The 25,276-nt window shown below is 38.2% G+C and overlaps 1 protein-coding gene across 1 annotated transcript in view; it reads right to left on the bottom strand.

Moving 5' to 3' along the window:
- LANCL2 (LanC like 2) overlaps window positions 1–25,276 on the bottom strand; it is a 50,488-nt gene that overhangs the window by 12,923 nt on the left and 12,289 nt on the right. Inside the window, exons 2-5 of the mRNA XM_031957067.1 lie at window positions 10,077–10,194; window positions 3,548–3,755; window positions 2,808–2,955; window positions 1,681–1,827 (exon numbers count right to left, since the gene is read on the bottom strand). Of these exons, the coding sequence (XP_031812927.1) occupies window positions 1,681–1,827; window positions 2,808–2,955; window positions 3,548–3,755; window positions 10,077–10,194 (621 nt within the window). The remainder of the gene's footprint in view (window positions 1–1,680; window positions 1,828–2,807; window positions 2,956–3,547; window positions 3,756–10,076; window positions 10,195–25,276) is intronic.

Below are 25,276 nucleotides of genomic sequence, written 5' to 3' on the forward strand. Positions count from 1 at the left end.
TAAGGGAAGGAGGGAGGAAAGAAGGGAGGAGGGGAGGGAATGAGGAAGTGAAGGAAGGAAGGAACGAACGAAGGAAGGAAGGAATGAAGGAAGGAAGGAAGGAAAGAAGGAAGGAAGTTGGTACTAAAGAGGGACAGGGTGGAAAGAAAGTAGGGGAAAAATATATACAGGGGAGAAGATATACAGATAGAGGTAAATATACACCTGGTAATCATAACTGTGAATGTGAATGGTATGAACTTGCCCATAAAATAGAAGTGAATATCAGAGACGATTCAAAACCAGAATCCTACAATATGTTGTTTACAATAAATACATATGAAACAGAGACACACACAAAGTAAGGGTAAAAGGCTGGAACATAATTTATTATGCTTCAGCTGGAGCAAAAAAATCAGGGGTAGCAATTTTGATCTCAGACAAAGCAAAAGCAAAAAAAGACCTAATTAAAGGAGATAACGAAGGAAACTACATCTTGTTAAAGGGTACTATAGACAATGAAGTAGCATTGATATTAAGTGCATATGTACCAAATGGCATAACATTCAGATTCTTGGAGAAAAAGTTAAACCAGGTACAAGGAAGAAATAGACAGCAAAACTATACTAGTGAGGGACCTCAAACTCCCCCTCTCAGAAGCAGATAAATGTAACCACAAAATAAATAAGAAAGAAATTAGGAAGATTTAATACAATCTTAGAAAACTTAGATATGACAGACCTCTGGAGAAAACTGAATAGGGATAGAAAGGAATATACCTTCTTCTCAGCAGTACATGGCACTTACACAAAAACTAACCAGGTATTAAGGCATAAAAACCTCACAATCAAATTCAGAAAGCATCCTTTTCAGATCATAATGTAATAAAAATTACATTCAATAAGGGGCCAGGGAAAGACAGACTTAAAACCAATTGGAAATTAAATATTTTAATTCTAAAGAATGAGCGGATCAAACAACAAATCATAGAAACAATCAATAATTTCAACCAAGAGAATGACAATAATGAGACAACATACCAAAAATACCATTTTCCCATTAAAAAATAACAAACTATGAAAGTCACTCATAAATAGTAGTTATGTGTAACTGAGACAGTACTTGAGTACAATTACAAGTTGAAGCATCATTTGTGAGCAGGTATGGGAACTTAACCACTATTCTCACTTTTTTCCATGAAAAAATATTTTGACTTTCATAGATTTTTTTAAAAAATGTATTAAATCAAATCCATTTATTAAGTTTGGGACATATATACAATAAGTCTCCTAATAAGAAGTAAATCAAGAGCTTTGTGGAGGCCAGCTCTCTGTAGGTTAAAAACACTCCAACTGAAGTCAGTGAGAGACTAGAATCCAAGCAAAGAAGGGGATGGCAAAATTTGGCTCATGGAAGCTTATCTGCAAACACCTAGACCACTAGGCAGTTTGGTACAAATAGTGTAAATGTTTTCAGTAGCATTCAGCTTGTGATCTAGGGAGAATTAATTCATCTGTGATGCAAAGCAAGGCAATGAAATCACATTCTCTAACAAATACCCATTTTATAGGAGGAAATAATAGTAAGTCTCTAGTTTCATTCTGTGTAAGACTAATAAGATTGAATTAATAATTGATGAAAAAAATGACAGTGATCAGTATACTGTGCTGCTAATAGAGCTTGATTCTAGAACCTACTTACCTGCATTAACATGTAGTAGATTCCAGTCACACCATGAGCTGCTCCAACATACTGCTTTCTATGCCACTGGAATAATAGTGGGCAGCGTTCAGTTTTGCGTTCTTCCTTGGAAAGATTTCTACCTGATTCAATTATAGCATGTACTACCTAAAAGATGAAAAACATGTATCTCAAAAACTTGTAACAATCTTGTTCCAAATATTAATCTCTTTATCTTTAATACAATCTAACTCGTTTTAATAATAGATCTCTAGGATTATATGGAATTCTCCATGTGAAAATTTCTAGGTACTCAGCATAAAGTATTTCCATTTGACAGATTAATAAACTGAGGCTCCAAGATACCAGGAGCCTTTCTCTACGATGGAATGTAGGACATTATAAAAATGTTAAAGGTAGTTTCTACAAATAGGTTTTGTGGTACTTAGAAGAAATTACTACCTAATAGCTTACAATTGCTTTTTCTTGTCTTCTCTATTGATTATCAATCTGAAGTGGGTAGTAGGTAAGAAATCAAATCTCTCAGACTATTTTTTTACTATTCTTTTCTAATTCTATTTTTTTTCATAGAAGGCAAATGCAGAAGACAAAATATTTCTGTTCAGGCAGACTGTAGAAATGGGCATTGTTAGGTCAAAGAAGAGATGGCTAAAGGAAGATCAACTATCTTTATCATTTCTGAGGATGATTAGGAACAAATAAAATCAGTTACAGCACAAAGAATTTACATTTGGTGCTAGGAAAGATGTTCTGAAAGGAAAGGCTGCTAATAGGTCAATGAAGGAAGCAATGGATATTAAGTTTAGTCAGGAAGAAAAACAGAAGACATTTCTCCTGTGCCTGAGAATGTTTAGCACAGTACAAGGGAGAGAGCATGGACTCGGGAGGAGTTCAAGTCCTTGGTTAAAACCCCCTCCGATGTCTCCTTACTATGTGATTTTGGGAAAGTCACTCAATCTCCCTGAACCTCAATTTTACTTTCTGGAGAATGAGCCAGTTGGGATAGATTGTCAAGGAGGTTCCTTCCAGCTCTAGACCCATGATCCTGGTCATTGTCAGATTTTGAGATGAGTATAATAACGTTTGAATAGTTATCACAGTTGGCAGTTATCTCCTGAAATCAATACCTCTTTGACAGCTGATTCAGACACTGTATTTGGACCAATCTCTGTATTCAAGTACAGTAAAGCATACAGGTAACCTGCCCGTCCATACAGGAGCTCATCTGGAAGATCTGCGTCTAGACTTACAACTGTTTTCTGTAGCTGCAAAAGTCTTTAAAAAAAATACCAAAAACAAAAAAATAAGACCAAAATCAATATCCTCAAAAGAGACACAGAATCCTCCTTTTAAAAAGAAATTAACCCACCATAGTGACATTTTATTAGGACCTGATGAATGAGGTCATCCTTGAATCAGGGACCAGATTACAAAATCCTCCAAATCCTTCTCTATCCCCACTAATTCCTCTCCCTTAATAGATATTCATTAGCAAGTCAACAGAGAGCCCTGGTCCTTTAGAGAGCTTTCATTAAATGCCAGTTAAGGCATCTGAGAGAAAAATATTTAAAGAAGAGGTTATGACTATGACTCAAAGTAACCTGTTCATTCCCTAAAATATAAACCAAACTCATGTGTCAGCTGTACAGATAGACAGCTCCAGTGAAACCTTGCCCACAGGAAGACAGAACTTGGTTTTCTATTATGATGCCTACAGTGCATATTACGTCTTTTAGTACTTAAAGTGGCACATTTGTTCCCCTCTGTCTCATATGTGATGAACACAAAAGCAATTTTTCTGAAGTACTTTTCCACAGCAATAGCCCCAACTAGGAAATAAGAGCAACACTTTCAGCTTAAAACTCACTTTGAGATGCACTCTCTGGACTCGCTGTTACTCTTTAGCTTGTGGTACACCACAGCACCCACAGCGAGGGGTCCCGCGTCCCCACAGAGAAAAGTGACCCTGCGGCCATTGAGATTACGAAGTGTTCTCTTCACATAATCCAGGGATCGCAGCAGGTAGGCCTGGTCCGAAGTGACGCGGTACAACTGCAGGTACAGAAGGGCTATACCTGGAATAAATCCCCACCCCCAGAGAAAAGAATTATTACATTTCCTTTCTGCCTCAGCTCCCAGAGCAGTACTTAGGATCCACTTACAACAAATCTACCATATGTGGATAAAAAACAATTTCTAGATGGTGATGAATAAAGAAGGCCAAGCTCCAGAAGTAGGAGGCACAATGGTCCCAGCTCAAGAACTTTAACTTTTTAAATACCAAAGTTTTTTTTAAAAAGGATGCTGCATGGAACCATTCAGCAGAGGATTTTCTGTCCCCTCTTTTTTTTTTTTTTTTTTTTACCTCCAGTCTGTTCTTTGTCTATTTAAAAACCAAGAGCAGATGAATCTCCACTTAGCCTGCTCCATGAGGAACACAGCAAGTGGAATTCATAGCCCTCAAAAACTAGTACAAGGATGCCATGATTATAACTAATAAAACAATACTTAAAAGATCCTTGAAAATGCACTCACAATGAATGTTTTTTTCTATTTGTTTTTAAATTTACACTGAGCTTACTCAGAGTAGACAGTTACCTCTGTGCAAACTAAAAACCAACCAACCACAACAGATACAATGCAAGGTTCTACTTTAAATGGCCTTAATTTAACTATGTGAGGTTGGCATGATATAATTGACAATGAAATTCTTAAAATAGGATACAACTTTGGGTGAGCGGTGAGTCAAAAGTCAAATGCTTTTTTCTATTTTTTAAAGTCAAATGCTTTTCAAATTGACCTAAAGTGATCTTTTAATGACAGATACAACTAAACAAGACACTGAAGAGCAAGCATACCTGGGCTGGACACCATGAGAAGTAAACAAGGGCAGCTGGGGGAAAGGCCTGCTGCTAGCTTCTATGAGTCCTTCTTCAATATACTTAGTTTTTATATATAAACTCACTTTAGCCAGATTAGGTTTATAATTGCATTGAGGGATCAGTTTTCCTGTTATGTGTCTGTCTGGCCTCCGGCATCTGTTTATTATTGCTGGCACTAAATAAATGTTATTGATAACCACCACACACACACACACACACACACAACCTAATTATATATTTATAGTAGATCATGTTAACTTTAGAGGGGAAGAAAATGGACCAAAGAGAACAGAATTGTTGATTTAGAAGCAATCCAAGACGTTCTGACCTGTTTTGGAATAGAAATCCCTTTTCAACACATTTGATGAGTGATGCCTTCCGTGGTGACCTCCAGTGACAGGAAGCCCAGGGTTACCTAAGACAGCTCAATTTCTCTTCTAATTATTAGGAAACAAGTCTGTTCTTATATCAAGTCCAAATTTGTGTCTCTCAAACTTTCAAAAACTACCCTTTTTTATGCCAAGTAGAAAAAGTCTTAATAATAGGCCTTCAAATGCCCTGAGACAATTATTACAACTTCTCTATTGCTGGCTAATTGTTCCTAGTTCCTTCAAAAGATCCTCATGAAAATAAGGCCTCAAAGTTACTATCTTCCTAAGGCCTTCTGCCTTATTAAAGGCCTTCCTAAAAAGTGCAGCCAAAGCAAACCTGGTATTCTCAGTATGATGTGGCCAGGGTAGGACAGGCGATCTGTCGCCCACAAAGACTAGAACCACATCAGCCTTTTTGGCTGCCATATCATGATTAACTATAATCCCCTAGAATGCTCAGACTTTCCTACCAACCTCTCCCACATCTTATATATACACAAAGCTAATTTAACCTAATTATAGAGGGAATTTTACAATTACAATTTATGTTGGCTAATCTCAACTAGGCCCTTACTGCAGTAAGGCAAGCCTTTCCTTCCTTCCTGAATCTCTTCAAACTACTTAGAGTGGCTGTCCTTAAATTCCTTTTTTCACTATTCCAGATTCTCTCCCTGTCCTCCTTATTCTCAGCAGAGAGCACCCTCACCTCATACCTTAGAGATCAAAGAGGATTTTAACTCTGAGCTCCTTCTCCACTTCTCTATATCTCAAAAAAAAAAAAAAAAAAAATCCCATTTTTTATTCTTTAACTCCACTCTCTAAGGAGGATATGGGCCCTATCCTCATCTTGGCCAGACCCTCTAACTGGACCTTTGTTTCTATGTTCTTCCTGTCTCCACCAGCAGATTGTCCCCATAATTATCTCCTCCTCCTCTCTTACATCTTTCCCTATCTACTCATTCACTCCCTATTTCCTACAAAGTCTGGATCTTTCAAGCTTTAACCACACACCTCCATCTGATTCAGCTTCAAGCTCTCATTTATTTCCTTTCATCTTCCCTTCCTCTCCTCTCACTTACTTCTTGGGAATACGGCTTCTGACCTCTGCGCTCCTTCGCTGCCACATCCAGAGGCCATCTCTCCGGCCGCTCGACATCTCTGCAGCCCTGAATGCTGCTGACACGCTCTCCTGCTGAGGACTCTTCTCCCTGGCTTTTCTGACACTGATGCATCACGGTTCCATTCTGCTCCTCTTCAGTCTCTTTTGGTGGACGTTCATTCACAGACCACCCTCCAAGCTGTGATCATGGCACAGCTCTGTCTTAGACAGGCCCTCTTTTCTCTCTGTATACTCCTTCCTCGTCCTCTTCAGTTATGCTGGGTTCAAGTGACTCCCATTCCTACACACCAAGCTGCTGAGCTGCACTTCTTTTATTACCAGTGGCTTGCTGGGCCTTTCACATACAGTGTCCTGCAGAAGTATCAGACTCAGCATGTCCAAAACACCACTTTCTAGCTCTCCCCAAAACCCCTCAGTATATGTGTGTTTGGCCAGAGAGAGACCTTCCAGTTACTCAGCTTCAAGAGTCATCCTTGATTCCTTACTCTGCCTCCTTACATATCCAACCAAATGTCAACTCTCATCAAATTTATCTCTGCAACATTGCTTGCATCCTTCCCCTTCTACTATTCTCATAAAGGCCTCATAAAGGCACAGAATCTGGACTACTACAATAGCCTCCTAACTGGTCTTCACAACTGAAGTTTCTCTCCTCCACAGAGCCGCCAAGGCCCTTCCTAATGAGTAGATTTGATTCTGTCACTCCCTTGCTGAGTAAACTCAAATGGCTTCCTAGTACTTCTAGAATCATGTGAAAAATCCTCTGTTTGCCAATTAAAGTGCTTTACAACCTGGCTCCCACACATTCTCCAGTCTGATCAAATTGGCTCTTTTGCTGCTCTTCCCCTAAACCTACAATAGTATCTCCCCCTCCCACTCTCCAACCTCCCGGGATCTTGTTTCCTCTCAAACCATCTTAAATACTACCTCTGTATGAAACTTTCCTGGGCTCTTCTGCCCTATCCCCCCAACTTGGCTCCTGGGGCTTCCCCTTGAGTTATCTTATATTCATTTTGACAAACTTCTACATGGACATGGTTTGTATCCCCGACCCTCAGGCATAATACCTGACAAGGAATAGTTGCATAATAAATGTATGCTGTTTGATTTATCTGAGTAGATATGGTCCACTTCTGGACCCTGACTTTTTTTTTTTTTAAAACAAATATGTTAATTATCCCTTCTAGTTTGGGTCAACTGCAAGTTTTGAAATTAAAATATTTTCCCCATTATCCCTCAACTGCCAAAAACATTAGAGCTAAACATTGCTAATATGTTGAAAACACTGATTTCTCCTTCATTTATTTATTTAGATGGTCTCTCTATTCTATCTTTAAATATAACAGAACCTAAAAACCTTAGTGTTGGAAGATGTTTGTAAGAGGTTTTCCCATTAGATTTCAATCTGTAGGCCAATCAAGTTTTTGTCCTTGGCATACATAACATTTGCTGTGTTTATATATTAAATTCACTCTACAAGTGTATCATCTTCTTAAAACAGCTAAAAGGTTTTGATTATGTTATAATAATATAGTATAGTATGTGTATAGTAATTAAAGTAAATCTAATGGTTGAAAGCCAGCCCCTGTGAACTCCTTAAGTCATGGAGTAGTTTTTGCCATCATATATGACTATTTCTTAAATTCCTCCTTAGGCTTAAAGTTTTCTGAGAACAATGACCTCATCATGATTTCCTTTGTTCCATCATTGTACTGAATGAACTACATAAGTAAGTACTCATTTGGAATATTAGTAGACATTAGAATCTAGAAAAGGAAAGATCCCAATTCAAATCTTAAGATTTTAGGAGACCTGTAAGTTTGGAAGGACAAAAAACTGAAATACAACCTTTATTTCAATTGTTAATTTTTAAGTGAAATAGTCTAAGAAGGACTGTATAATCTTCCTCGAATGCTAAAAGTTAAGAATCCCTCCTCTAAAGAATTCTGCCTGCTATTCAACAGCTAATGTGGTTGTTTGCATCTATTAATAAAAAGATTCAAATTTCCTGTTTTGAAAAGATGGGCCCAGTATTTCATTCACTTCTAAAGAAGTATGGATGGGAATGTTAAGAGTAGCTGATTGCTTAATCATCAAAAAATCCACTTGATCATAATGAGCCACAAAGACCTTGGGGTAGGGCAAAAACCAAGTTAAGACAGTTATTACTGTTTCTAACAACTCACATTCATGGTCACAAAGTGATCTCACAGATATTATCTCATTTGATACTCATTAAAACTTGATGGGAGGGAACCAGTATTACAAGTATTATTATCCCCATTTGATAGATGAAAAAATTGAGGCACAAGGCAGTAAAAAGGTATGTAAAAGGTATAGTAAACTGAGGTGGCAATAAATGACAGCCAGAACTCTAACTCAGGTCTCACTTTGCCTCAGATCAGAGACTATACCACGGCTACTACCATATACTTATACAACATCTGCAAGGGCAATTAGCATCGGCAGAGCTAAAAGTTCAATCAAACATGATTTTTTTTTTTAATGAAAAAGTTCAAATGTTGATTACCTACTCAAAAATTCAAAAGGCATTATGACCAAAGAACTAGAGATCACTATTGACTACAAAATAGAAAATTTTGATTATATCAAATTGAAAAGTTTTTGTACAAACAAAACTAATGCAGACAAGATTAGAAGGGAAACAATAAACTGGGAAAACATTTTACAGTCAAAGGTTCTGATAAAGTCCTCATTTCCAAAATATATAGAGAATTGACTCTAATTTGTAAGAAATCAAGCCATTCTCCAATTGATAAATGGTCAAAGGATATGAACAGGCAATTCTCAGATGAAGAAATTGAAACTATTTCTAGCCATATGAAAATACGCTCCAAATCATTATTAATCAGAGAAATGCAAATTAAGACAACTCTGAGATACCACTACACACCTCTCAGATTTGCTAGAATGTCAGGGAAAGATAATACAGAATGTTGGAAGGGATGTGGGAAAACAGGGACACTGATACATTGTTGGTGGAATTGTAAATACATCCAAGAGCAATTTGGAACTATGCTCAAAAAGTTATCAAACTGTGCATACCCTTTGATCCAGCAGTGTTACTACTGGGCTTATACCCAAGGAGATTCTAAAGAAGGGAAAGGGACCTGTGTGTGCCAAAATGTTTGTGGCAGCCCTCTTTGTAGTGACTAGAAATTGGAAAGTGAGTGGATGCCTATCAATTGGAGAATGGTTGAGTAAATTGTGGTATATGAATGTCATGGAATATTATTGTTCTGTAAGAAATGACCAGCAGGATGAATACAGAGAGGACTGGCAAGATTTACATGAACTGATGCTGAGTGAAATGAGCAGAACCAGGAGATCATTATATACCTCAACAACAATACTGTATGAGGATGTATTCTGATGGAAGTGGATTTCTTGGACAAAGAGAAGATCTAACTCAGTTTCAATTGATCAAGGATGGACAGAAGCAGCTATACCCAAAGAAGAACACTGGGAAAATGCATTTTTTTCTTTCTTCCCAGGTTTTTACCTTCTGAATCCAATTCTTCCTGTGCAACAAGTGAACTGTTTGATTCTGCACACATATATTGTATCTAGGATACACTGTGACATATTTAACTTGTATAGGACTGCTTGCCATCTGGGGGAGGGGGTGAAGGGAGGGTAGGGAGAAGTAGGAACAGAAGTGAGTGCAAGGGATAATGTTGTAAAAAAAAAAAAAAACAAACAAAACTACCCAGGCATGGGCTCTGTCAATAAAAAGTTATAATTAAAAAATGTATAAAATAAAATAAAAAAATAAGAAAAGAAAAAAAATTCAAAAGGCAAAAAGAAGAGCATTTGATCAATAAAGAATCAGTTCAAAGTAATAACAATTTCCATTTCTTTGGCATCTTGAGATATAACAAGGGCTTATTCTCCCAAACTCTTATTTACAAATAAATACTTAGTTATTTTAAAAGGAGAAAGACTGGAGATCCAGCAAGAGGAATACAATCCAAGAGATCCCCAAAGGAGCTCCAGGCCTACCTGTCCAGCCAGTGTATGCAGAACAATCATGAGGATCAGCTGTCTTCAGGCCTTCCTCCATCTGCTGCAGCAGGTCCTTGATTTTAGCTTGAATCCTCTTTGAAAAACTGGAGGTGATCTGAATACCCAAGCACAGACCCGGAGGGAAGGGTTATGTAGTGAGAAAATTTTAAAACTACTGTTTTTTTTTTTTTTTTGCTAAAAAGAACATAGAAGCTATTTATTCTAGATCACCAATAAAAAACAACTGCCCTTTCCCCCTCCATTAACTTTTAGATGAGTCAGAAAACCTGAGTTCTAAGACCTAAATTGGTCTCACCAACCATGGGACCGTGAGCCAGTCCTTTCTAGTTTCTGAATGATCTTCATAGATCCCCTGATCCTTGGCACTGCCAGGAACCTTAAAAGTCATCTAGTACAACCTCTTGATTTAAAGATGAGACCCAGTGATACCAGATTAGTTTTCCTGTCCCAAAGTTGGTGAGTTAGGAGCAGAGCTGAGACTTGGGGGAATTTTGACTCCTTGTCTGATGCTTCTCCCCACTAGAGTTTGCTCATCTATGAAACAGAAAATGGAGCCTTGCAAAGCCTGCTCACAGAGCTGATGGCTAACCAGCTAGATAACTTAGGAGCTTCATCTGTGCCATGTACTTGGCTGAAAACAAGGCAGACAGACAAGACTGACCTGGCCCCCAGCAAGGTTCCATTCTCATGAGAGCAGCTTAGACAAATGCTCAGTGTGAGGGGAGGGGGAGTGGGTGATAGAGAGAAGGCTAAAAGTGGTCTGAGATTCACCTATTCAAGTCCTGTGACCCAGAGGAAGAGTCCAAGGGATGGTGGGGAAGGTGGGAAGTGTTAAATCTTATTTGAGTTTCTTAACAGTCCTAGGAGGTAGATAGTTTTGTTGGGCAAATGTCAGGATCTCTCTGTGCAGTCCCATAAATGAATCAAGTGTCTCCCAGGCCATTGGCTCTGAGACCTGCTCTTCTCTAGGGGTAGGAAGCTTGCTGTGTCTGTCACAGCCCCAACAAGGGCCTGGCAGAACTGACCAGGCAATCTGATGGCAGGATGGTGGCCCTGAGCCCAGGAGTCCATCCCGGTGGAGAAAGGGCCTATCCCATCTGTTACCACCAACACCAACTACTAAACCCATCCAGGGCAAATTAGAGCCCCAGCCCTCCACTGCAAGCCCTGCTTCTAGCGCAGCATCTGAAGAAACGTCTGGGGAGCCCATCTTGTAATAATGAAATGAGAGACACTGAAAAGGGTGGCTTCCTTGGGAACATCAACTACTTCAAAGGATATGGTTTCATCAATGGAAATACACTAATAGTAATAGTAGCTAATTTTTATTTACTATTTACTATGTGTCAGGGATTGTTTTAAAGATTTTAAACATATTATCTCATTTTTATCCTCACTACAACCCTGGGCCATTAGATGCCATCAGTAGCCCCATTTTACAAATGAGGAAATTAAGGGAAACAGGTTAAGTGACATGACTAGTGTTAAACTGCTCCCAAGTATCAGAGGTTAAATCTGAACTCAAGGTCTCCTTGATTTTGGGCCTGGCACTCTATCCATTACCATTGGCTTTGCCTCTGTATCCCAACTGCCCCAAAGCCAAACCCTCTTTTATGAGTTGTATTCCTCTGTCAGAATGTAAGCTCTTTGTGTTTAAATTTGTGTCCCCAACACTTAGCACAGTGCTTGACACATAAGAGTTTAATTAATATTTTTTTAAAATGTAATTAAAAATTTAAATTTAATGTTTAATTCAAACACTGCAATAACTTTACAGCTGCACAATTCTTTGTACTTTCCATTCCACTACCACTACCACCCCCTTCCTACAGCTTTAAAGACTCAGATGCAGATGTTTTTAAGACTGATCTTGATTTGAGTTTAAACTATGCCCCAGTAAGCATCCCATAGCCCCCTGCTGAAACCATGTGGCTTCCTAACTGAGTCAGGGTTCTGAACAATTTCTTCTCTTTCTTGTGCTTATCACTTGCCCAGAGGACAGTAAGCTGGCAGCCAGCATCTAAACTCCTTTTCTCAAGTGGCTCAAACAAAAAGTAGCATCCTCCCAATACCAAATACACAAACATGTAAACTTTACTGTAATGATGCTACACAGCAAAAAAAATCATTCAAAGGTTTAAAATTGCCCAGAAACATACTGATCATTGGCAGTTTTACAGACACCTCAAGTTTATTCCATGGTTTCATCGATAGGAAGAAGACCTTGCACTAACTAGTTCTTTATAGAGTAATAATTGCTAAGTACCTCACTTTGGGGGCGAGTTATCCTTTTAAAAAACATTTTCAAAAATCTCCTCCTTCCTTCCTATCAAGCCACTATTTTCTTTGATTTATTTGTTTTATATCTTACCATATAAATCTGCAAAAGGATTTACAACTTTATTCAATCCCAACAAGGGGAAAAAGCCCAGAAACCACAAGATACAGGAAGAACAGCTATATCTACAAGATGCCTTAGTGTCCCTGGTTTTGAGACTTATTTATAGTGAATACATTGCAGTTGGAAGGAAAATGCTTTTCTTCTCCAAGCGAGGCAATTTGCACAAACAAGGAGGCCCACATGTGTTATAAAGCAAGCATATATTAGGATGAACGCTAATGGCTTGTGGATAAACTCCTCACAGTGCTCCAGTCTGTTATAATTGCATCTATTATTCCAAATAGCATGTAATAGATGTTTATAGGAAGATTTCATTTTTGCATTCACATTATTTCTCATGATAGCTGATATTATTAGCATTGTGACAGAGTTAGGGTTTTTTTCCTCCCTTATCGCTATGAAATTTTAAGTAATAAGCCAGGGGCAACTAGACAGCTCAGTGGATGGAACACTAACCCTGGAGTCAGGAGGAGCTGCGTTTAAATCTGATCTCACAAACTTAACACTTACTGGATGGGTGAGCCTGAGCAAGTCACTTAAACCCAACTGCCTCAAAAAAAAAAAAAAAAAAAAAAGTAATAAGCCACACCTCTCCCATGTTTTCGGAATGGGCCACCATATTCTTTTTACACAGTGCTTTAGGAGAAATCTAAGGCAAAGAAAAGTCTTATTTTTTATTAACTCCAATGGAAAAACAGAGCCCTCACAGCATTTCTCTTCCCATACTTCTCAATCCTTAACAATGAGGATGGACTCATACTCAGCATGAATAAGAATCCAAAGAATTGTAGTCTTATCCTGCAGAAGAAAAAACCAGTAGATTTTGTATATTCTCGCATCTTTGGGGGCAATAACTCTCCGTGACCCCGTGGACTAAGGCAAACAGGATAAAGAGATTTGCTCATCATCACACAGCTGGTGAGTGTTTGAAGCCAGATTTCAGCTCAATTCTCCTTACCTCCAGGCCTAGGGCTCTATCCATTGGGCCACCCAGCTGCCTCATTCAGTCACATCCAAATTATTAGCAAGACTTATATCATTTATTGTAAAGTGAGGTGTCTAGCAACTATTACTCAATGCAGAACTAGTTAGAGCAGGGTCTTCCTCCCTGAGATTCAGTATTGATAAAACCACAGAATAAACTCGAGGCGTCTATAAAACTGCCAACGCTCCATGATTACTCATTACTAGCAAATTCTTGGCTGGTTTCAAACAAAGCACTATCTGCCACTCCTGTGTGTGTTTCTCATTTTTGCAAGCATGAATCAGCAAAAGTGCCCCCTTCTGAGGCCTTTCCTGAGCACTCTGTGAGAACTTTTCCTTGAGCTGATTTGGTTTCCATGTGTATATCTACATGTACACATACATACACATATACCCCTTTTGTATTCATTTAGCTGTACAGAAGATTTTCCTACCAATAGACTGTAAATTACTTGAGTTTGAGGACCGTTTTCATTTTTATCCATACCTCAAAGGATTAACATAGTATCACGCAGTCCTTTTGGATATCTCAAATGGGATCTTACATAGGTATCTCATATTCAATGTGTTTAAAACAGAACTCATTATTCCCCTCCAAACCACTTCCCTTCTTCCCAATTTCATCGTTATTATTAAGGGAACCTCCCAAACTGCAATCTAAGTGTCATCCTCAACTCCTCCCACAACCTACATATTAAAATAAAACCCCTCACTCACCATACATTGTAAAATACTCTAATTTCTACCTGTACAATAGCTCAAGTATATGCCCCCTTCTTTCTACTCATATAGTCACTCATCACTCCTCACCTGGACTACTGCAATAGCTTTCTAATTAGTCCCCCTGACTGATAGTATCTGGAATTTATCACTTCATCCATGAAGCAATATTATTAATAAGATCTAAAAAACTAATCTAAATACTTAAATAAAATTATTAATAAAATATTACTTATACTTGCAAATATAAATTTCAAATTCAGCAACTTAACAATTCTAAAAATCAGACGTTCTCTAGTTAATTACAAATTTGATAGATGCAAACATTTAGTTTGGTTCAGAGAGAATACAAACACACACATTATATATGCTGTTCTTAAAAACTATTTAGAAAAACATATAATGATTACATAGTACCTTCAAAATTAATGGAAAAAGGCATCTTCTAAAGTTACTATATAACATATGTCTATTAACTAGAGACTAAGCATGGCATAGTGTATTAAAGGCTGCCATTAGACCAGGGCACCTGTCGTCTCTTACCTGCTCTAGCTGGGTGGCCAGGGACCAGTCATCGAGTCTCTCCGTGCTCAAGATAGTTCTCTAAAACTATAAATGACAGACCCCAGAAAAGGGTAGTTCCACACATGGAGTGTCCTACCCAGATGGGTTCTGGGCTTGAAGCAAGGTAGATCTGAGTTCAAGGTCATTCCCTGTTACTTGCTAGGAAAGGTGGAGGAGCCCAAATTACTTCATCTCTTCAGTCTCAAGCAACTTCTGCAGTGGAATCTTACTTTATGGAAAGAAACCTTGTAATTTAGGACTGAATATCAGAAAACTAGTCATTTCAAATGGTCATAAAAATACTTAGAGTTTTTATAAATTATATATTTATATGAACTGGTTTTTAATATTTTGGGCCTATGATTTAGAGACCAAGTTTAAGAAATACTATAGAATTTTGACAAAATTAGACTTGTCAATGAAGTTAAAAAATGTGGGTAAAGCCTGTTTGGCCAGTGTCTATATCACATAAACAGCCCAGATGGCAGGTATGAGGAGCTATCCAGTTTCCAGGAATGTGGCAGTACTGTTGATGGTTAGAAACTTTAAGATCTACTGTAAAGTTACCAAATGTTTCAAAATTGATTCCAAAAAGTGATGAACTTTTAAATAAAAATGAGATGGTTCTTTTGTATGTGTGATACACTCATACTCTCATGTCACACAGGGATGGATCCAAATATAATTTCATATCGATTCAACTCAGGTTAGTAATATTTTAATTTCTTAAAAGCCAAATCATACATCATCAATTGACCTATCAGCAGATGAGAGCTGCGATGTGTGAAAGCAGTTTGTGCTTTGTGTGGGATGTGTTGAACCAGATACAGTAAATATAGATATGCTAATTCATCCTTCTCATCAAAGCATTTAATGAAGCTTTCTTTCTAAACTAGGACAAAGTATCTTCTTAATTCATTAATTAATTAATAAGCTCTGCTCTTAGGCTAAATCATCTCAACTAGACAACAGGGTTTCATGATGGCTTCTGCACAGTAAGGACTCTGGCCTGGCCATGCGCTGGCTCCTTCCCAGACTGGCCAGGCCCAGTGCCCATCCCTATTTTTAAGGCCGAGGCAATCTGCTCAGGGTTTCACATGTCTCTTAGCACTGGCTGCCTTTCTGGTTTTCCCAACCCAGCCTTCAATGTTCCCACCCAGGGCCACAGGAAACGTACAAATGGTCACTGGCTGGACAACACCCAGCAGGGTGCTGCGGCCTTAGAAGTGGGGTTTGGCTCTGAGGGGATGCAAAATCGCCACCAAACTTTGCTGGCCATGGCAACAGTCACAGACATTCTTTCAGAACTAAAGCACGGCCCCACACAGCCACTTGGGGGGTGAGTTTGACAGCAGCACGTGTCCGAGGCATCTTCCTGACCTCAAGTGTAGGCCATTAACCAATCTGCCATGCTGGTCTGGTATCCCAGCTCTGTGTACAACAGGACTGGAGGGTTCGGCGCACCCCAATCCACAAGTCCCCTCTGTGCTGGGCACTGAGCCCGGTGTTCAGAGCACGCCAGTTCTGGGGGTCATACCGGTCGGTGCTCTGTAAATGCCCAATGATTGGTCAGCTGATGCGATTTTAAAACAATAAGGGAACACTGTGCTCACTTATACAGATAGATGGATGACATCAGGCTCAAAGAAACATCCAATGCTAGGAGAACGTTCTTCTCTGACCATCCCACGGTCACCCTGAAAGTCAAGGGCTTAAAGAAAAAGACAAACAGTTGGGGGGGGGCGAGGCAAGGAATGCTGAGCTTCAGTTCCCACAATCTTTCAGCCTCTCTGGGCCCCCCCTCGGAACAAAGCCACTGGCAGCTGGGGGACGTCGCCCTCCCTCTAGCCTGGCTAGCTGCAGTGACCAGCTGCAGGCTCTCCCCGGCCCTCACAGCTCCAGATGGGCACTCCTGCAGCATGGGCCTGGTCCCGGCCCTCCTGTAAGGACCAAAGGGGAGGCCCTGGAGGAAAAGCACAACAACGAGACTGTGCGCCAAGGATTAAACGCTCTGGGATTATGCTCTCATTTGATGCTCCCAGAATCAAAGATCATTTTCTTTATCATTACACGGCACCACAGATGGTCAGCCGACATTCTTGATGTATATATATACTACTCTGAGTGCTATAGCCACAGGATGGCTACAAGAAGAAGCTCGCTATTTAAATGGAGGAACAAACCAAATGGTGAGAGCAAATAGCCATCACACGTGTAGAATATACACAAGATAAACAGTACTTTGTACATGCAGGTATCTAAACATATGACACTGGATTATGAGAATATGTACATAAAAGAAATAGGAGACAGATAGATATACACAAATCTAGTACTAGATCAAGCAAATCAAGCAAAGTCTCAGTGGAATAAACAAATTTGCTACATTTCATGAACTGAAGTCTAGGAAAGGTGTTTAATATTACGAAGAAGGAAAAAAAGTTGATTTTTTTAAAAAGAAGAATTTTAAGAGGTGATGCATTTTAGAAAAGAAGAGAGCCAAGAGATGGGTCATATTGGAAGAACAAGAAAAGGCTCATTTTGGCCAGAGTACAATGTATCCACACACGGGGAAGTGATGAACCTGGGATCCCTAAAATCTCAGTGCAGTTTTAGTACTAAAATTTAAGGCTGAACCAAGAAGACAGAGATCCTGTGTAGATTGATTTTGTCATACACATCAGTGCAAAAAGCATTAAATACACACCTCCTATATCTTAGCACTCAATTTGATGTTATAAAGGAAACAAAAGAAATTCTAAAAGGCTAAAATTCCTATTCTCAAGGAATATTCAATTTTATCTGTAGAAAAGACAAAGCATATGAAAGCAGACTCCATGTAAGTTATGTTGGTGGCTGGCTAGGTTTGGGATATATTCAGCTCTTGAAGAACATGAAAAACTTGCCTTAAATAATATAAAAATATAAGCATGCTTTGTATAAATATTTATACATACTCTATTCTATATTATAACCTAGCTGACATAGTGATTGTCTCTAAGAGGGATAAAGAGGAATGCACAAAACTTATTTTTTCTAGGTTCCATAAAGAGCATTTTACTTAAAAGAAATACTTTCCAGTGCTTTCATTTAACACTCAGAAAGCCATGGCTACACCTGCCTGATATGTATTTGGAAAGGCTGCTAAGAGTATCTTGCTTGAATGATTTTCAGAATTCAAGTGGCTTTCACTTCAATTTATTTAAAAAAAAAAAAAAACCACTCTATTGGCACTGAGCTTTTCTGAACATATGTTCACCCCCTAGCTCCAAAATAGATTTAAAAAAACCCATTGCTCTAGAGAACTGAAAGGGTGTTAACACTTCTCTTAAAGCAAGTCAACACAGCAGCTAAGTAGCTTTTAGCTTCTATAAAATTTATATAACTATTACTGCCATCAGTTTCCTTTCCTCTCTAATATAAAGTGGGAAACTTGACACTTTATTTTTCAAGGCCCCCTCATCTACTTTCCTTTGGCTTCATCACCATATTTTCTTTCTATAATGGCAAACAAAATAAAATAGGTGGCTGAAGGCTTAGTTAATAGTAAAACATTCACCATAGCAATAGTATATTGATTAATTATACAAAACATTCTATATTTTCTCTTGAATGAAGACTTTAGAATTAAATTCCTGAGCATGAACAAGAAAGAAAGTCAGCTATGCTTATATGTTCTAAAGTGTCCTAAAAGCAAATTCATGAGATTGAAAATATCACCTTTTAATAAGCAAAGAACAATCAATAGAAGGCAGCATCTTAAGATCAAATGCTTCCAATAACAACTCATTACACTGATCCTACCAAGATTATGGATAGCAAGTCAAAGTGTTCCTATTGGCAAGCAATTGCAATAAACAGTCTAGATGGTGAGAAATCAGTCAAACTGAGAGTTATTTTGAAAATAAGATTCTAGCACCCAGGGCACTTCCCACCCAGTGAGCACCTATACACACTTCATGCTTATGCAATTGGCTTGCCTTTAAAATTAATGTTTAAAAAATTTACTGCTAAGGCTGGCTAAACTGCAGTAAAACAAATATTCAGCGATGCTAGAAAAACCTTCTCTGATTATTCTGTTTCTCTTACTACATTTGAAAGATAAGGGGCTACAGAAAGAGTCTTTGACAAAAGCAGAGGGGTGAGATGGAAGGAGTGCTGAGCTTATACTCCAACGGTGTCACTCGGAGCACATCACCTAAATTGCTGGGCTTTGGGTAGATGATCACTAGTTCTGGTTCTAGACTGATCACTCTGTGAAACCCAATTAAATAAGGTTTATCTTACTTAGAAATAATTCTGCCTTCATCTGCAAAATAAAAGGGAAGATTCTAAGGTTTTGTCAACAAAACCAAAGATGAAGTGGGCTCTCTTATTTGGCCCTAAAACTGGCATGAGTGACAGCTTTGGTTTCAGAGACCCAGGCAGACTTTTATGAGCTACGTAGTTAAAGCCAAGGCTTTTAACTTCTCTGGGTCTCAGCTTTCCCATCTGTCAAATGGTGATGATAAGCCCCCTGCTTAGGCACTTTTTAAATCTTAAAACTGTATAAATGTGGGTTTCTTGTCAACAAGCAAAATATTAATTGGGATTTCTATATACCTCTAAGATAATCATAGCTGATGGTAATAATAGAACTCCAAGGCATTACAACCAATCAACTGGTCAACTAATAAGACTTACTAAGCACTTTTTAATGGGAGAGTGGGGGACAAAAGACAAAAGTATAACAAAATGGTCTCTGCTATCCCACATTCTACCAAGGAAGGCAAATCTGCATTAAAATAGATATGTACTAAAAAGACAGGAAAAAAAATTTAGGTAAAGGGGGGAAACCATTAACAGATATGGTGGTATCAGGGAAGGCTTCATGCACAAAGTGGCACTTTTAGCTGAATCTTGAAGGAAAGGAAGAATTTTAAGAGGTGATGCATTTTAGAAAAGGAGAGAGCCAAAAGATGGGCCATATTGGAAGAACAAGAAAAGGCTCATTTTGGCCAGAGTACAACGTATCCACACACGGGGAGGTGATGAACCTGGGATCCCTAAAATCTCAGTGCAGTTTTAGTACTAAAATTTAAGGCTGAACCAAGATGACAGAAATCCTGTGTAGAAAAGGGCTGGCTCATTTCCAAAATATATAGAGAATTAACTCTAATTTATAAAAAATCAAGCCATTCTCCAATTGAAAAATGGTCAAAGGATATGAACAGACAATTCTCAGATGAAGAAATTGAAACTATTTCTAGTCATATGAAAAGATGCTCCAAGTCATTATTAATCAGAGAAATGCAAATTAAGACAACTCTAAGATACCACTACACACCTGTCAGATTGGCTAAGATGACAGGAAAAAATAATGATGATTGTTGGAGGGGATGCGGGAAAACTGGGACATTGATGCATTGTTGGTGGAGTTGTGAACGGGTCCAACCATTTTGGAGAGAAGTTTGGAACTATGCTCAAAAAGTTATCAAACTGTGCATACCCTTTGATCCTGCAGTGTTACTACTGGGATTATATCCCAAAGAGATTATAAAGAAGGGAAAGGGACCTGTATGTGCACGAATGTTTGTGGCAGCCCTTTTTGTAGTGGCTAGAAACTGGAAACTGAATGGGATGTCCATCAGTTGGAGAATGGCTGAATAAATTGTGGTATATGAATATTATGGAATATTACTGTTCTGTAAGAAATGACCAACAGGATGATTTCAGAAAGGCCTGGAGAGACTTACACGAACTGATGCTGAGTGAAATGAGCAGGACCAGGAGATCATTATATACTTCAACAACAATACTATATGATGACCAGTTCTGATGGATCAGGCCATCCTCAGCAACGAGATCAACCAAATCATTTCTAATGGAGCAGTAATGAACTGAACTAGCTATGCCCAGAAAAAGAACTCTGGGAGATGACTAAAAACCATTACATTGAATTCCCAATCCCTATATTTATGCACACCTGCATTTTTGATTTCCTTCACAAGCTAATTGTACAATATTTCAGAGTCTGATTCTTTTTGTACAGCAAAATAACGTTTTGGTCATGTATACTTATTGTGTATCTAATTTATATTTTAATATATTTAACATCTAGGTCATCCTGCCATCTGGGGGAGGGGGTGGGGGGGGGGGTAAGAGGTGAAAAATTGGAACAAGAGGTTTGGCAATTGTTAATGCTGTAAAGTTACCCACGTATATATCCTGTAAATAAAAGGCTATTAAATAAAAAAAAAAAAGAAAAAGAAAAGGGCTGGAAGGTAAGTAAGTTGTATGCAGGTGTAGAAGATTTTCCAACACTAACCAGAGGAATTTTAAATAAAAAATGTCAAATGAACATTGTAGGAGAACAACTTTGCTATCTAAATACAAAAGTAGAATGTTACATTCTGAAAGGAGCTAAGAAGCCCCTGGAGTTTACTGAGTAGCAGAATAACATAGTCAGTCTTATGCTTTAATAAAAAAATTCTCAAAATAATTAAGTAAACTCAAAGTAATTTTCGAGTCATCAAAATAGATTAGATTCTGACCAATCTCAGTTCAGTGCTGAACATTTTGCCTCCTTTAATTGAAAAGTGAAAACCCTTCCATTTATAAGAAGTGGATATGAGATTTAGGGTAATTTGTTCTGAACTTAAAGTTTCCCAAAATTATGCATCTAAGAATCAGTCCAAATAGTTAGCAGCCAACCAGATTTTCCAGATTTTTAGAAAGGAAAAAATAAGGGCAAAATGCTGTTTTAGAGTTTTGGTTTCTAATCCTTTTATCAAGACACAAATTAGGGTCAACAAGGGTCCCAAGGATCAAGCTGAATATATCTGGGGTTTAAGATACATTAAAGATTTGGTGATTCTTCTCCATTAATTTCTCTTCCCTTCCTTCTCAAACAGATAGAATCCAAACTGAAGAAGGTATAGGGGTGGATAGGAAGTCAATAGACACTAGGGGATCCATAATTGAAGCCTACTGTAGAACATCATTTATTGTCATGATTATTTTTTCAAGTTATTATAATTAAGGATTTCTGAGTAAAGTGACTAAAAAAGAATGGTCAGTTTTTGTGTATTAAAAGTTAATTGAAAACTAAATAATCTAATTCTATAGAATGGTTAAGTCAAAGAACAAATGATAGAAAAATCAATAATTTCATTAATGAGAATGTCAATAATGAAGCAACATTCTAAAATTTGTGGAAGGCAATCAAAATAGTACTTAGGGGAAAATTTTTATCTCTAAAAGTATACATTAATAAAAGAAACAACAGATAAATAAATTGGGCATGCAACTAAAAGATTAGAAAAATAACAAATTAAAAATCCCCAATTAAACAGCATAACAATCCTGAAAATTAAAAGAGAGATGAATAAAACTTAAAATAAAATTAAAAAAAAAAACACCTCACCATTGAATAAGTAAAAGTAGGAGCAGGAAGGAAAATGACAAATGGTAGAGAGGGTATTAAAAAAAAATTGGGACACTAATGCACTATTGGTGGAGTTGTGAACTAGTCTAACCATTCTGGAGGATGATTTGGAACTATGCCCAAAGGGTTATAAAACTGTACATGCCCTTTGACTCAGCAATACATGTCTGTATTACAATGGGAAAGGGACTTATTTGTACCAAAAAACATTTATGGCAGTTCCTTTTGTGATATTGGTAAGTGGAAAGTGAGGGAGTCCCCATCAATCTTGGATAATTTCCATCATCTTCTGCCTTAACTCCTACACACAAACCGGAGAAAATCACTAAACCATGCTAGGTCAAATTCATGTTATATAACCTCAACTGGATCCTCACTACTACAAGGCAATCCTTTTATATCTCCCTAATTACACAATGGCTTTTTCAAACCTTTACATCCCTTTTCAAAATTTCCCTGCCACCCCCTTCTCTTGTCATCAACTCAGAACTTTGCCTTATATTTTGCTGAAAAATTTGAGGCCATTCATTAACATTTCTGATTCTACCCCCCCACCTCACCTCATATCACCCAGATCATTGATATCCAATTCAAAGAGAAACAGAGCCTATAAAATCATGCAAAAGGAGTCCTATCGGCCACATGTTGATTTAGTTTTAAAATGAAATTTATCTGTTTTATTATATTTTTATTTATTTTGTTAAATATTGCACAATTACATTTCAATTTGTTTCTAGCATCACTAGGGAATGTTGTAAGTCACATATCTGATACTACTGGCCCAGATGGCCCAGATGCTTCTGTAACATCTTTTTCTATATCCTTGTTTTCACATAATGAAGCTGCTCTTAAACCTACTAAGGCAAAATGATCCCATTTTATCCCCTTTTCTCCAGCAGATGGGGTTTTCTGTCACTTAGCTTCAACCTCTCCCTGTCTATTGGCTGCTTCTTTACAACCTACAAACATACTTAAGTCTATGCTAACCTCAAAACAAACAAACCAACCCTTACTTGATCGATCCATCCCTGTTAGCTATCATCCTATATCTCTTCTCTTTCATACCTAATCTTGAGAAGACTTACTACAAAAAGTGGCTCCCCTTCCTTTCCTCTCATTTTCCTCTTAAATCTCTAGAGTCTGACTTTAGATCTCATCATTCATCAACCAAAATTATTCTTCCTCCCCTCTTTCCTTCTTTCCTTTCTCCCTCCCTCTCTTCCTTGTAAACAGTATTGTATTATTCCCAATTACAGGTAAAGATAACTTTCAACATTCATTTTTAAAAGATTTTGAGTTCCAAATTTTATCCCTCCCAACTCTCCCCACCCACATCATCTGATATAGATTATCCATGTACAATCACGTTAAACATATTTCCACATTAGTCATGTTGTGAAATAAGAAACAGGGAAAAGGAAAAAGCCACGAAACCCCAAAACAACAACAAAGTGAAAACAGTGTGCTAGGCAATTGAGTTGGAGATAGAAGTCTAAGCTGAAGAGTTCCATAGTTTCCATCTGTTCATTTACTTTTCTTAAACCAGTCCACAGCCTCCATTTTCTGGATTTCTTTTTTACAAGAAATACAGGGGAATTCCAAGGACTTAAGAGAAGGTTGTAAGTGTCCTCGGTCAAGTTGCTCCTGTACTATATCTAATAAGGCCTGAATTTTGTCACTTGCTAAGGGCTACTGGTATATCAGTTTTCCATTGAATGGGAACAGGTGAAAGTGGGAACTCTTCAGCCTGGACTTCCACCTCCTAGCCTAGAGTATGGTCTCTTTGGGCTACAGACATTAAGGATTGTTTCTATTCTACCATTCTAGATAAGGAGGATATGAAAACATTTGCCTTTTCAATACCCAACGTTAATTTGACTGAGCCTTACATATATATATCTTTTCAGAGTTCCTGCCCTCTACAACTTTCCCTTTAAAAATTTACAATCCATGGCAGATAAATTATGGACATAATAAAATATAGACAAAGTGACTTCAGGGAAGAGGAAATGCATCAATCATTGGGGTGGGAAAGGAACACAAATTTAGTAGGGAGCTAGAGATTCTAAGAGGTAAGAGTCAGAAGTAACATTTCTACCACAAGAGATAGGTTGTATCCAAAAACAAGGGGAACAATGGGATAAGTTGTATCCAAAAACAAGGGGAACAATGGGAAACGCTGACAGAAGGGAATAAGTATTTCTATATTTCTATTATGAACCAGGAACCTAAGTGCTTTACAAATATTGTCTCATTTCCTCCTCTCAACAAAACTGTAGGGCAGGAATTGCTAGTATTCCCATTTTAAAGTTGAGGAAACGAGGGGAGACAGAGGTTAAGGGATTTGTGTATGTTTTCACAGCTTTTTAGGTGTCTGAAGCTAGATTTGAACTAGTCTTTGTGAACCAGAGCACAGTATCCTATGGCATTACCTAGTTGCCTGGAGACATGGAGGATTGGGATGGAATGTTATGGAGGAAGAAGAGCAAATATGATGGTCAAGCTACAAGGCTGAGTACATGAGGAGCAGTAATGTAAAATTAATATGGAAAGATAGGTAGAAGCCAGATTGTGATGGACTTTTAATAAGAAACAGAGTAGTCTATTTAATTCTAGTCAAAAGGAGCCATTGAAGCTCTCAAAGGAAGGAGTACCATAGTCAGACCTGCGTTTTAGGAACATCAATAGCCAAATGTGGTTTACCCTTCGTTTCAAAGACTGATAATCCCATGGGGTGAGGTCTTGACTTGGGAGTGAATTGGATTAAGTGACACACAGTTGCACAATGCTGACCTCACTCTTCCAGACTCATCAAAATCTCGTGGAGGGACAAAAGTCAGGATGGCTGGCCATGGCCCAGATGCCCTTGGCCTCTTCAGTGTCTGCCTGCTACGTGGCCACTGGAACAAACTGTTCTCCATTTGCCCATTCTGGCAGGGGAGTCTTTCCTCTAACTCATTGACGGGCTTCAGGTCTTTGGGCTCTGCTCAACCTGGTTTAGTCTGCTGCCGAGGTAGTCTGGGGGTGTTTCTTAGAGCCACAGGTGAGGTGAGAAGGAGGACACCAAAGGGGGATGAGCAG

Source organism: Sarcophilus harrisii, chromosome 1, assembly GCF_902635505.1.
Source record: "Sarcophilus harrisii chromosome 1, mSarHar1.11, whole genome shotgun sequence".
NCBI lineage: Eukaryota > Metazoa > Chordata > Mammalia > Dasyuromorphia > Dasyuridae > Sarcophilus > Sarcophilus harrisii.